The 12,115-nt window shown below is 42.6% G+C and overlaps 1 protein-coding gene across 8 annotated transcripts in view; it reads left to right on the forward strand.

Annotated features, from left to right (window-relative positions):
- Window positions 1–1,332: 1,332 nt before the first annotated feature.
- ZFP62 (ZFP62 zinc finger protein) overlaps window positions 1,333–12,115 on the forward strand; it is a 36,838-nt gene continuing 26,055 nt past the window's right edge. For 4 of the 8 annotated variants that reach the window (XR_009868083.1, XR_009868084.1, XR_009868085.1 and 1 more), the window contains exon 1: window positions 2,384–2,743. Coding sequence is in view for 1 of the 8 variants with exons in the window: in XM_062212277.1 (XP_062068261.1) it covers window position 1,729 (1 nt within the window). In the remaining 7 variants the exon portion in view is untranslated. The other 4 variants (XM_062212278.1, XM_062212277.1, XM_062212279.1 and 1 more) reach the window with 4 other exon arrangements.

Consider the following 12,115-nt stretch of genomic DNA (forward strand, 5'->3'; position numbering starts at 1 on the left):
TATTGCTGGGCAGAGGTCATCAGAATTCACAGACACCCTGGCATTGGGCTGTGAAGATTCCCTTAATATGTCCCTGGGAGAGGGCTGGAACCCACCTACCAGGGTTATCACGGGAGAGACTTTTTTGATCTACTTCCAAAGCATGAGTCTACATTTCTTCCCTCATTCAATTGCATGAATTCCCATTTTATGTTCTCAGGCCCCTCACACACACATTGGCTAATGTCTACCTTCCTACCTAACACTTCCAAAGCATTTCCCTTTCTATATAAAAACTGCTAAAATAATTTTGCAATATATTTATACAATTTTACTAAGAATCTAGAAAATAAAACTTAAGTTAAAAAAATTTCAAACTTCTAAGTATGCAAATATATGCTAGAGTGAACAACAAATAAAGTAGAAACTTTTAGAGTAGGATAAAATTCAGTGAGACACATAAAGTGGAAATATTTTATATCAGGAAAAAATTCATTGAGTTGAGCACAATAAAAGTTTAAGTAAAAGCCCGGAAAGAAGTAAAATTTCAGGATGTTAAAGTGGATAGTAGTATCAGATCATCGTGGATTTAAATAACTTTGGACACATTTGAAAGAATGATAAGGAATTTTGCTATTAAAATACCAAAATTGAAAGCATGCCATTGCAGAGGGTTGCCCCAGAAATGCAAAGCACCTTCCTGGGAGAGTTTTTTGGATCAGGGGAAGAATACCTCATCCTGAGAAGACACTGACTGCTGTTACTGGTATGCCTCTGGCTGTGCTTTGATTTCTTCCATCCAGCCAGCCCATCGCGGCTCTCAGCTTTCAGCTGTGCTGCCTGCTGTGTTGTTTCCTTGTAGTAGACAACTGTTGAATTCTTTCACTAGCTGTCCTTAACCAGTCACTTCCCACGACAGAGACTGGAAAATGAAATTGAAAGACAGGCTTATTTTGGTCAAAAATAATAACATTTATGTGTAGTGTCTTGAAAGTTTTTGGAAGTATCTGGCATTTACGATTTGAAATTTTTTGCACACAAAAAAAGACCACATTTATTAATTCTATTTTCCGTGAACTTCCTGACCTAATTCTGCACGCATTTCACAGCTGTTCAAACATAAGATGAAAATGACTTAGATTTACTGCGAAAAAAAGGGGTGGGGTAGCTTTCGAAAGTCATTTTATACTCTGGGTTTGGGTGCCAGCGTTCCCGCAGTGCCAGGCGCTGGCCCGGGCATGGAGCAGTCAGGGCTTCGCCACTCAGGTCTGCATTGCCTGGGGACATTGCGCCCGCCCCCACCCAGCCCTCCAGCAAGGCGGGAGCCGCCGCGGTCCCGCCCTCTCCCCGCCCCGCCCCGGCCGTGGCTCGCAGCCTCGCTTTGTAACTGTATTCCGGTCCACAGGCAGGTTGTTAACTGTTTATTTCTTCTACTGGGCCACTTTTTCATCTGTGCACCATCCCCCCCATCCTACCACGAGCCATAAAGGGCTGAGAAACAAGAAGCCGCTCTTGTGGTTTCTTGGTTTCGCTTCCAGGCCGCAACACGGCTTGAGCATAAACAGCGGTTGAAAGAACCATCCTCACCGCACACCCAGCCGTGCTGAGTGAGGACGTACCATCGAGTTGGTCCTCCAGCGTCCCAGAGCGGGCGCGGAAGTGCCCCGTGGCTTGAGCAGTTTTTTTCCGGCCGGGCCGTCGCAGCTTTTGTCCCGCCGGCGGCCGGGCTCCCGCGGCGCCGCCACCGCCAGTACGTGAGTCCGCGGCCGCCCGCGCTGCCGCCCCAGGCCCTGGCCTGCCACGCCCTTTTCTGCTTGGCTGGGTTCTGGCTGCCCCTCTGGTCTCGGGCGGGACTGGGCGGTGGGGGGTTGGGGAGCCGTGCCCAGTCCCGGTACAAATCTCAGGATTCGCGATTTGGGACGTGGAGGGGAGGGAGCCCTTAGGCCTGCAGAGGAGTGTGGGGCGCGGCTCTGAATCACGCTGGGCTCCACGTAGGCCCCACCTCCGGTCTTCTGAGCTGGTCAGGACCGAGTTCAGGCCACTTAGTGGTCAGAAAACCGCCGTGGCCTCGCTCCCGTGTTCCTTAGCTCCGAAAATGAGCGCTTTAGGATTCCTTTCTCCCCTGCAGTTTAGTTTTGCCTTGGTATTTGAGTGGGTTCGAGCACCATAGGGAACTCCACAGGTGATGTGTGACTCGATCTCTCCACCCCACCTCCTGGTAGTGATGTGTGATAATGAGAGTCTCCCGACGCCAAGTGTGAATGGAGTCCCAGGGAGACCTAGCTGGCTTTCGTCCTGGGAAGGCTCGCTGGTGTGTAGCACGCTGGTGCTCTTGGAGGCGACCTGCCGCGGGCTCCGGGAGCTGAGGAGGAGAGGACTGGAGAGGAAGGTGGGAGAGGCCCCTAGAGCCTGGGGCAGCCTGCCGGAGCCCAGTTGTGGGCCTCTGAAGGATGAATGGAGTGTGTGTTGCTCCAAGACATTTAGACGAGGTAGCCAGCAAGAATGTTTTCTTTTTAAAGTAGGAGGTCCTATTATTTATTTATTTGAAAGGTAAAATTGCAGAGAGGGAGCTTCCATCCGTTGGTTCACTCCCTTAATGGCCGCAGGAGCCAGAGCTGGGCTGGTGGGAAGCTGGGAGCTTCTGAGTCTCCCATGAGGGTCGGAGAGCCCAGGGACTTGGGGCATCTTTGGCTGCTTTTCCAGGCACATTGGGGATCTGGAATGGAAGTGGAGCAGCTGGACTCCAGCCGGCATCTGCCAGCTAGTAAGCCACAGCACCGGCCCTTAAGACGCTTTTTTAAAATGAAGTTTTGACTATGTGATACATTATTATGGTCCAGATATTAAAAACAAAAAGTTGTCAGTGAAAAGATTTCCTCCCTCTCCTCTCAACGGTCTTCTGACGTCCTTAAGTAGCTTTGGAAGTTTAGAATGTATTCTTCCAGGGTTTCTTTAGAGCAAAAACTGGCAAATATAAATGTCGTTAGTTCCCTTTAAGAAACATAGATGATAGAGTACTTTACATCTGTCCCTTCTTTCATTTACTGTCTTGCAGATCTCTGCATGTTACAAGATAGAGCATTAAAAGATTTTTTTTTGTAAAGTGCTGTGATTGGCCATTATTTGGATGTTTTGGATGTCTGTAATTTTTGAGATTTATTTGAGGAAGTATGGGCTGTTGCCAATTTTTGTTATCAAACAGTTGTATACTGTATGATGTATACGATGAGGGCTTTTAAAGAAAGGACTGAATAATCATAAAATAAATTTTGTTCTACATTAACTTAAGCAAATATTGGCAGGTTATTAAAGATGTCAAATTATTAATAATAATCCTTCATGTATAAAGAACAAATAAAATAGGCTTTTCCTCCTGATATTTTCCTACATGATGTTTAGTCTTAACACTAGCTCAACAGACTAATCTATTCATGACTACTCAAGACACTTTTCATAATCTGCTTTACTTATTACCTAGGATGGCTAGAAATATTTTTTCCACCATAGATATGAGAATATTCATTTATTTTACATTAAGGAAAGCCCGCCATTGTTATTTTTTACTCTTAAGCAATAGAACCAACTCATGTTAACCATCTACAATTCTGATATTCATAAATTTAGTGCAATAATACCTAGAGCATCAACTCTTTTCTCTCTCACCTGTGTATCACCCACCTCTCTTCTTATTCCTGTTATTCACTTGCTCATTCTCTCTCTAGGAACTTTTCTGAGTTGGTAAGCATTTTATGATCATATTTCCTATTAATTTTTTTTCTTTCTCTGTTCATCTTCAAGTCAAATATAGTATCTGAGAATTTAAGATACAGAATACAGATGTGACATTTGAGATGGTAGGGTGGCTTGTAGAACACCTGCATGGTTGGACTCTGAAACTTAAATTAGCTACTGGCACATTGCACCTGTTGCTTGATGCAGTGTGTTATTAATGAGAAAATATTTTCAACCAGAGGGAATTACAGTTCATCTCTTGAAGTTGTCTAGTCTCTTGAGAAATGGCTTTTGATTCTCCAGGGGCAGGGACAGAAGGAACTAAGGGAAGGTCCTTACTGTCTGCAGGCAGTTTTCTAGGCATTGGTAGAATGTGAACAGGAACCACAGAGGTTATTTGGAAAGAGTAGATGGCATTCTATGGCTATCACTTTTGACAAATATAACCAGGCTATAAAGAAATTCTCTACTGATGATAGGTTAGAAAGGGATTCCCACCCAGCCTTTAGAACTAATAGGAAATTTAAATTTTTTCATCCTTCTCTATGGAGGAGTGATGATTTTGGAGTAATTCCTTTCTTGTGTCCTTAGAGGATGCATGAGTTAGCGACCACATCGATCTTCAATTTCAAAACTCAGTTCATTCTCTTCTCAACCCATTTTCTTCTTCTGCAAGTAGTAGGAATGATCTTTATTTTTAAAATTTATATGGGAAAGTAGACTAGTACAGTGACCTCCCATACACCCATCACTCAGTTTCAGCAATTATCAGGATTCTGTTAGATTTGTTTCACTTTTGCCTTTGTATTTTTCGTTGATTGAGATATTTTAAAGCAAATTCAAGATGCTAGGCCATTTCACTTTAGCATTCATTAATCTGCATTTTTTTTTTTAAAAGGGTACATCTACCATAACCATGTGCCACTGTCACATCATCTTAAATTAACTGATTCCTTCCTTGATTTTTATCTAAAGAGGGTTATAGACTGCTGGGCCTACAGACTGCTTTTGCATAACCAGCAAGCTAAAACTGATTTTTGCATTTATAAGGTAATAGTAATAATAATCAACACTCCTATGTGGCCCACAAAACCTGAAGTGTTTCCTATTTGGCCCTTTAGAGAAAGTATTTACTAATCTCTTGATTTAATAAAATAAAATGCATATCCAAGTTTGCTGCTTTTTTGCCTAAAACTTCTGAGGATTAAGTCTGAACTCCTTAGTATGAAACATACTAAATTATGTGTAGTGCCTGTTTTTGCCTACTTGTTTGGTTTTGCCCTTGCCCACCATTCGAGATGTCTGAGATGTCTGAAGAGGGGTGAACACCATCCCCTTTGCACATGATCTTCCCGCTGCTGGGAATACCCACTTCTGTCTTTATGGTGCTCTTCCTAGTCCTTTGAAGCAGAGTCTGTACCATTCTACTTTTCCTCCATTTGTCTCAGTTGTTTTAAAATATCACGTATTATTTTCCTGTCAGAGTTTCCTACTAGTCTGCAGATGACTTGATAGCTGAGCCTTGTCTTGTCTGTTTCTTAATTTCTAAGGACTAGCCTAGGGCCTGGAAAACAAAAAAGATGGGTATGGTTCATAATGTAAGTTCCTGTGCAGCATTCATCCTTAGGAAGGACTAAGACACTGGAGTGCATCTTCAGTATTGTTCGTAAGGATAACTTAACATTTTGTACATTTTCTTGGTTGCCTTTATATTTTAGCAGCACTTATTCTAGTGGGTTTTAGCCTATGTTTCTTTTTGTTGTTGTTATTCTAGTATTGATTAATATGAATTTCATTTCAAGCCATCTGTTTTCAATGATGATGCACATTTATACAGATCCAGTTTCATTTCACTCAATGAGGAGAGAATGCATTACATCAGATTATGGAACAATGTACTCTCCCCACCCCTCCTACCCAAACAGGAAGTAAAGCAAAGCCAGAACAGAGAGACTACTAGCTTTTGCATAAGTTAGAGAGGTAAGCAGTGGAATACTAACATTTTTTATTTAATACAGACTGAGCCAGTCAGCAGCCAATCAAACAATTTCAGCAGACATGGAAGGAACTAAGAATTAGTCTATCAGAGAGAGTTAGGGAAAAGGCAGGCAGAGAATCAATGAGTACAATGGGAGTGAGGGGTGAATTAGCATGTTACCATTTAGTGTTGGGTGCAGAAGACTTAGGTTGTCACAGTGAATAGCCTTAAAGAACTTAGCATTTGGAAGTGTGTTTGTTTTGCATTATGAGAAAACACCACAGGGGCTGGCATTGTGCATTGGGTTAAGCCACCACTTACCAATTTAGCATCCCCTACTGGAGCACTGGTTGGTGTCCTGGCTTCTCTGCCTCAGATCCAGCTCCCTGCTAAAATGCTTGGTAACTCAATGGAAGAAGGCCCTAGTACTTGGGCCCCTGACACATATGTGGGAGACCTGGATGGAGTTCTGGGCTCCTGGCTTCAGCTTGGTGCAGCCCCAACCATTGTGCCCATTTGGGGAATGAACCAGTGAAAAAATAAATAAATAAATCTTTAAAAAAAAAAAAAAAAAACTAGGCTGGTGAATTTAAAATTAGAATAGTCCTGAAGGTTGGAAAGCCTAAGATCAAGGTCCTGGTTTCCACTGAGAGCTTTTTGCTACAAACCCATCACTTGACAGAAGGGCAAAGAGAAAGGGGCAAAATGGGGCCAAACTCACCCTTTTATTTGGAATCCACTGCCACAATAATATCAGTAATACATTGGTACAGGTTAGGCCTAATTACTTCTTTTTTTTTTTTTTTTTTTTTTTTGACAGGCAGAGTGGACAGTGAGAGAGAGAGAGAGAGAGACAGAGAAAGGTCTTCCTTTGCCATTGGTTCACCCTCCAATGGCCGCCGCAGCTGGCGTGCTGCGGCTGGCGCACCGCGCTGATCCAATGGCAGAAGCCAGGTCCTTCTCCTGGTCTCCCATGGGGTGCAGGGCCCAAGCACTTGGGCCATCCTCCACTGCACTCCCTGGCCACAGCAGAGAACTGGCCTGGAAGAGGGGCAACCAGGACAGAATCTGGTGTCCCGACTGGGACTAGAACCCGGTGTGCCGGCGCCGCAAGGCGGAGGATTAGCCTAGTGAGCCGCGGCGCTGGCTCTAATTACTTCTTAAAGGTTCCACCTGTTAAGAATGTTACAATGGCAATTTAATTTCAGCGTGAATTTTGGAGGGGACATTCAGACCATAGCAGAAAGTGACTGGGTGTACATTTTACAAACTTATTCACAGCTGGTGGAGGAAGAATTGGATGGGGTAAGCAGGAAAGCAGAGACTAGGGCAGTCGTTCAGAAAATTTAGGAAGGCTTCAACAAAAAAACTTAAAAGAGAATGGAGGTAGGGTGGGGAGGGAGCTTGAGGACCAATTAGATAATAGAATCAGCTGATCTTAGCAGCTGTTTTGGATATAGATAAGAGAAACAACCTATTTCTGATTTAGGCAAAGGAGCATGCAGGATTGGATGTGAGGGTCTGTAATAGAAGGCTCTGGGACAGAGATGAAGGTCTGAGAGCTTGTAGGTGCTGGGTCTGTTAAAGGAGGATGGGGGTATATAAGTATATTGAGTCAGAAAAGGAAAGTTTCAGGATGGAAGGAGGGGGTAGGGAGCACCTAAAGGTGGTAGCCTGGGGAGCAGGCAGCTAACTTAGAAGAAGCTAAAATAGCATGGTCTGAATGGAAGAAATCAGATTGAGTAGATAAGGCTTGAGGGGAAAAGAGACATGAAGACTCCTTTTTCTTTTTTTAAAGATATATTTATTTGAAAAACAGAGTTACAAGGAGGGAGAGGATCTTCCCATCCACTGGTTCACTCTCCAGAGTTGAGCCAAGCTGAAACCAAGAGCCAGCAGCTTTGATTGGGTCTCCCACATGGGTGGCAGAGGCCATCTGCTTTCCCAGGTGTGTTAGCAGGGAGCTGGATTGGAAGCAGAGCAGCCAGCATTTGAACTCCCAACAAACCTCATTTACTCAGTCCCATAGTGCATCTAAAATTGTTTCAGAATTTCTTTGTTCATACCACTGTAGAAAACAGACCTGCTAACTATCAGTTGTTTGCTTATAACTTCCTTCCAGCCTTCCTAAGACTGGTATACAATATTTGTATACAGTATACAGTCAAGTATTATGGTCTCAAGTGACATTATTTCTTTTTGTTTGTTTCCTTTCTGTGCTTATGGTATTCATGTGAAACACAAATGGGTTTGTTTCTGTTTGCTTTCAGTCTTAGCTGTTTTACCCCTCTTCTCATCCTTATTAATTTTATTGTTTAAATATGCAGAACATTCTCGTGCTTCTATAAATAAAAGCTATACAAAAAGGTATACTCAGGAGTGTCTCTCCCTATTCCTCCTACTGTTTCCCACTTAAACCCTTTATAAGGAATGAACTTTATTGTTTTCTGGTTATAAAGATAAGCAGTTATATGCTTGTCTTATGTTTCTTTCTTAAAGCATATTTTCTTCACTTAACTTTGCTTTTTTGGCTTTATAGTATATCATAGAAATTGCACATATCAATTCACAGATATTCTTTTTTAGTACTCTGTAACATATATTTGCTATGGTTTATTTAACCAGTCTTCTATGCTTGGACATGTAGAGAGTTTTCCAGATTTTGCAGTTAAAAATACTGCTATGGTGAATAACTTTATGTATACATACTTTTGTATTATTGGAGGTGTATCTTCAGTTATAAATTCCTAGAACTGGGATTTCTGAATTGAAGGGTATATGTATGTATGTGTGTGTGTGTGTGTATGTATGTATGTATAGAGAGAGAGGGAGAGAGAGAGAGTTATTGTCAAATTCTCCCTAACAGAGGTTGTGTCAACTTGCATTCTCAAGAGTTTTTTGTCAAACTTTGAACATTTTCAGGTTTAACAGTTGAGAAATGGTATCTTACTATAGTCTTTATTTCTGTTACAATAATTGAAGTTGAATATCTTCACAGTTTCAAGGGCTATTTTAATATTCTTTTTTGTGAATTTTATGTGCCTTTTCCCTATTTTCATGTATGATTTTTTAGTCTTAGTGTTTCTTAAAGATTTACTTGCTTGAAAGGCATAGTTATAAAGAGAGGAGAGACAGAGAGAGATCTTCCATCTGTTGGTTCACTCCCCAAATGGTTGGAGCTAGACTGGTCTGGAGTCAGGATCCAGGAGCTTCTTCCAGGTCTTCCATGTGGGTGCAGGGGCCCAAGTACTCGGGCCATCTTCTGCTGTTTTCCCAGGCACATTAGCAAGGAACTGGGTTGGAAGTGGAACAGCCAGGTCTTGAACTGGTGCCCATATGGAATGCTGGTGTTCTAGGCAGCTGCATCACCAACTGCACCATAATGCTGGCTCCTCTCTTCAATTTTTGAAAATTCTTTTACTGTTAGGGATATTTGTCTTTATATATATGCCATGATGTTTTATGTTGCAAATATCTTCTTTTACTTTACCATCACTTCTCAGTTTTGCTTATGATATTTTTATTTTGCAGTTTTATTTATTTATGTCAAATATTTATTTATTTGAAAGAATTACAGAGAGAGAGAGAGAGAGAGAAAGAAAGAGATCTTTTATCCACTGGTATACTCCCCAGATGGTTGCAACAGCCAGGGCTGGGCCAAGCAAAAGCCAGGAGCTTTATCTGAGTCTCTTATATGTGTGGCAGGGGCCCAAACACTTAGGTCATCTTCCACTGCTTTTCCCAGGCCATCAGCAGGGAGCCAGATTGGAAGTGCAACAGCTGGGGCACCAACTAGTGCACATGTGAGATGCTGAGTCACAGGCAGTGGGTCTGCCAACTGTGCCACGACACTGTCCCACAATTGTATTTTAATATAGTCAAATGATCTATTTGATTGTATTTGGTCACAGTTAGAAAGCTGTGTTTATTCCCAGGTTATAGAGGCAGTCACACATGTTTTCTCTAAGTATTTCCTTCAATAATTTGAATTACCATCTTTTCCCTAATAATTTTTTTAAAGATTAATTTTATTTATTTGAAAGACAGAGTTACAGAGAGAGGTAGAGACAGAGAGAGAGGTCTTCCACCTGTTGGTTCACTCCCCAGATGGCTGCAATGGCCGGAGCTGCACTGATCTGAAGCCAGGAGCTTCTTCCGGGTCTCCCATGCTGGTGCAGGGTCCCAAGGACTTGGGCCATCTTCTACTGCTATCCCAGGCCATAGCAGAGAGCTGGATTAGAAGCAGAGCAGCCAGGACTCAAACTGATGCTCTGATATGGGATGCCAGCATTCCAAGCAGTGGTTTAACCTACCATATCATGACACTATCCTTGTTTTTTTTGTTGTTGTGCTTAAGATTTATTTATTTTTTTGAAAGTCAGAGTTACACACAGAGAGGAGAGGCAGAGACAGAGAGGTTGAGAGGTCTTCCATCTTCTGGTTCATGTCCCAATTGGCCCAAGGACTTGGGCCATCTTCTGCTGCTTTCCCAGGCCATAACAGAGAGCTGGATCAGAAGTGGAGCAGGACTTGAACTGGCACCAATATGGGATGCCCACATTGCAGGCAGCGACTACCCAGTACGCCACAGTGCTGGTCCTGCGGTTGTTTTTTTCTTTTTTTTTTTTTTAATTATTGTTAATTTGTAGATGAGAGCAAGAGTGAGAGAGGAACAGACAGAACTCTCATCCTCTAGTTTACTCCCCAAATGCCTGAAGCTTGAAGATATCCCAGGCCATTGCAGAGAGCTGGATCGGAAGAGGAGCAGCCAGGACTAGAACTGGCATCCATATGGGATGCTGGTGCTTCAGGCCAGGGCTTTAACCTGTTGTGCCACAGCGCTGGCCCCTGTAGTATGTTTTAATGTCTAGTATCCACTCAAAGTTTTCTCCTCATCTTTTCTCCCTAGCACCTTGTGTGTGTGTGTGTTTTAGCAGATTTGTTTTTTTTTTTTTTTTTTTTTTTTTTGACAGGCAGAGTTAGACAGTGAGAGAGAGGGAGAAAGGTCTTCCCTCCGTTGGTTCACCTCCCAAATGGCCGCTATGGCCGGCATGCTGCGCCGATCTGAAGCCAAGAGCCAGGTGTTTCCTCCTGGTCTCCCAAGCAGGTGCAGGGCCCAAGGACCTGGGCCATCCTCCACTGCCTTCCCAGGCCACAGCAGAGAGCTGGACTGGAAGAGGAGCAACCGAGACAAAATCCGGCGCCCCAACCAGGACTAGAACCCGGGGTGGTGGTGCCGCAGGCGGAGGATTAGCCTAGTGAGCCGTGGCGCTGGCAGCAGATTTGCTTTTTATGTCTGTATGAACCTGAACATTTTTTGGTCCTTAGGGCTGAAGGTAAGTAGAAATGGTAGAGCCTAGATCAAAAAGGAAATTGGTGAAACAAAGGCCCTAATGTATGTGGGAGAAGGATTCATGCACAAATAAAATATGTGTTACAGTTGATGGTTCTGGAATTCCACTGCCTACCAAGTAGTCCTCACAATTCAAGTGATATGGACTCTTCTGTCCAAAGCAATGAAGATAGGAAGGATAATGGGCTGTAATCTCTGATGATCTCTTATTTAGTACTAATTATTACCTTATATTTAATTACTTAATAGTCATTTTGTGACAGAATTTCTTAGCCCTGACCCAGTGCAGTCTGACACCCAAGGTAAGAGGGAGTCATCTTTATTTTTACCTAATGTTAATCACAAATGTGTAATTATCTAAGGCTGGGGGATAACCAGCTTAGAACTCTTTTGTTTGCTCTTAGGAGTCAGTTTGTCAGTGGATTGTGGATGCTGATAGAGTGACAGTCCTGTATAGAATGCCTACAGGGGAACAAAGAGGACCTGTCTCTGTCTAGCCCTTAAAGCTGGCTTTGGGAATGAGTTTATCCTTCCAGTCATAGGGTTTATCTCTGGGTTCTGATCCAGATCCAGTAATCCCAAATTCTTAATCATAGTACTATAATAGTAAAATTAATAATATGTAGAATCACTAAATGACAGGCATTGTTATCAGTGTTTTAAATATGTTGTCTCAGTTAGTATTTATAGCAACTCTATTGCTTTCATTTTAGAGAAGAGGAAACTGCTGCCCAAAGAGGTTAAATAACTTTCTCAAGGACCTACAGCTAGATGTTTGAACCAAGGCAATATTTCTTTGTCTGACTGTTTATGTTTTTGCTTTTTTAAAAATTGTGGTTTTTTGCTAATCTATGATATGCCCTGATTATAAATAGCCTGTTCACACATATAGGAATGAAAGTATCTTCCCTGGCATATTGGACTTTCCACATGGCATTCTTCCCTGACTACTGACTTTCCAGGGTAATAATTTCCTTAGAGGAAAGGTCCAGAAAGACAAACCAACTTCAGACAATTTCAGATTTTCTTTCTCATTTCTGCAATGACTATCATGATTTCATAACTCACTCCCT

The sequence above is a fragment of the Lepus europaeus genome, chromosome 15 (assembly GCF_033115175.1).
Source record: "Lepus europaeus isolate LE1 chromosome 15, mLepTim1.pri, whole genome shotgun sequence".
Classification (NCBI taxonomy): Eukaryota; Metazoa; Chordata; class Mammalia; order Lagomorpha; family Leporidae; genus Lepus; species Lepus europaeus.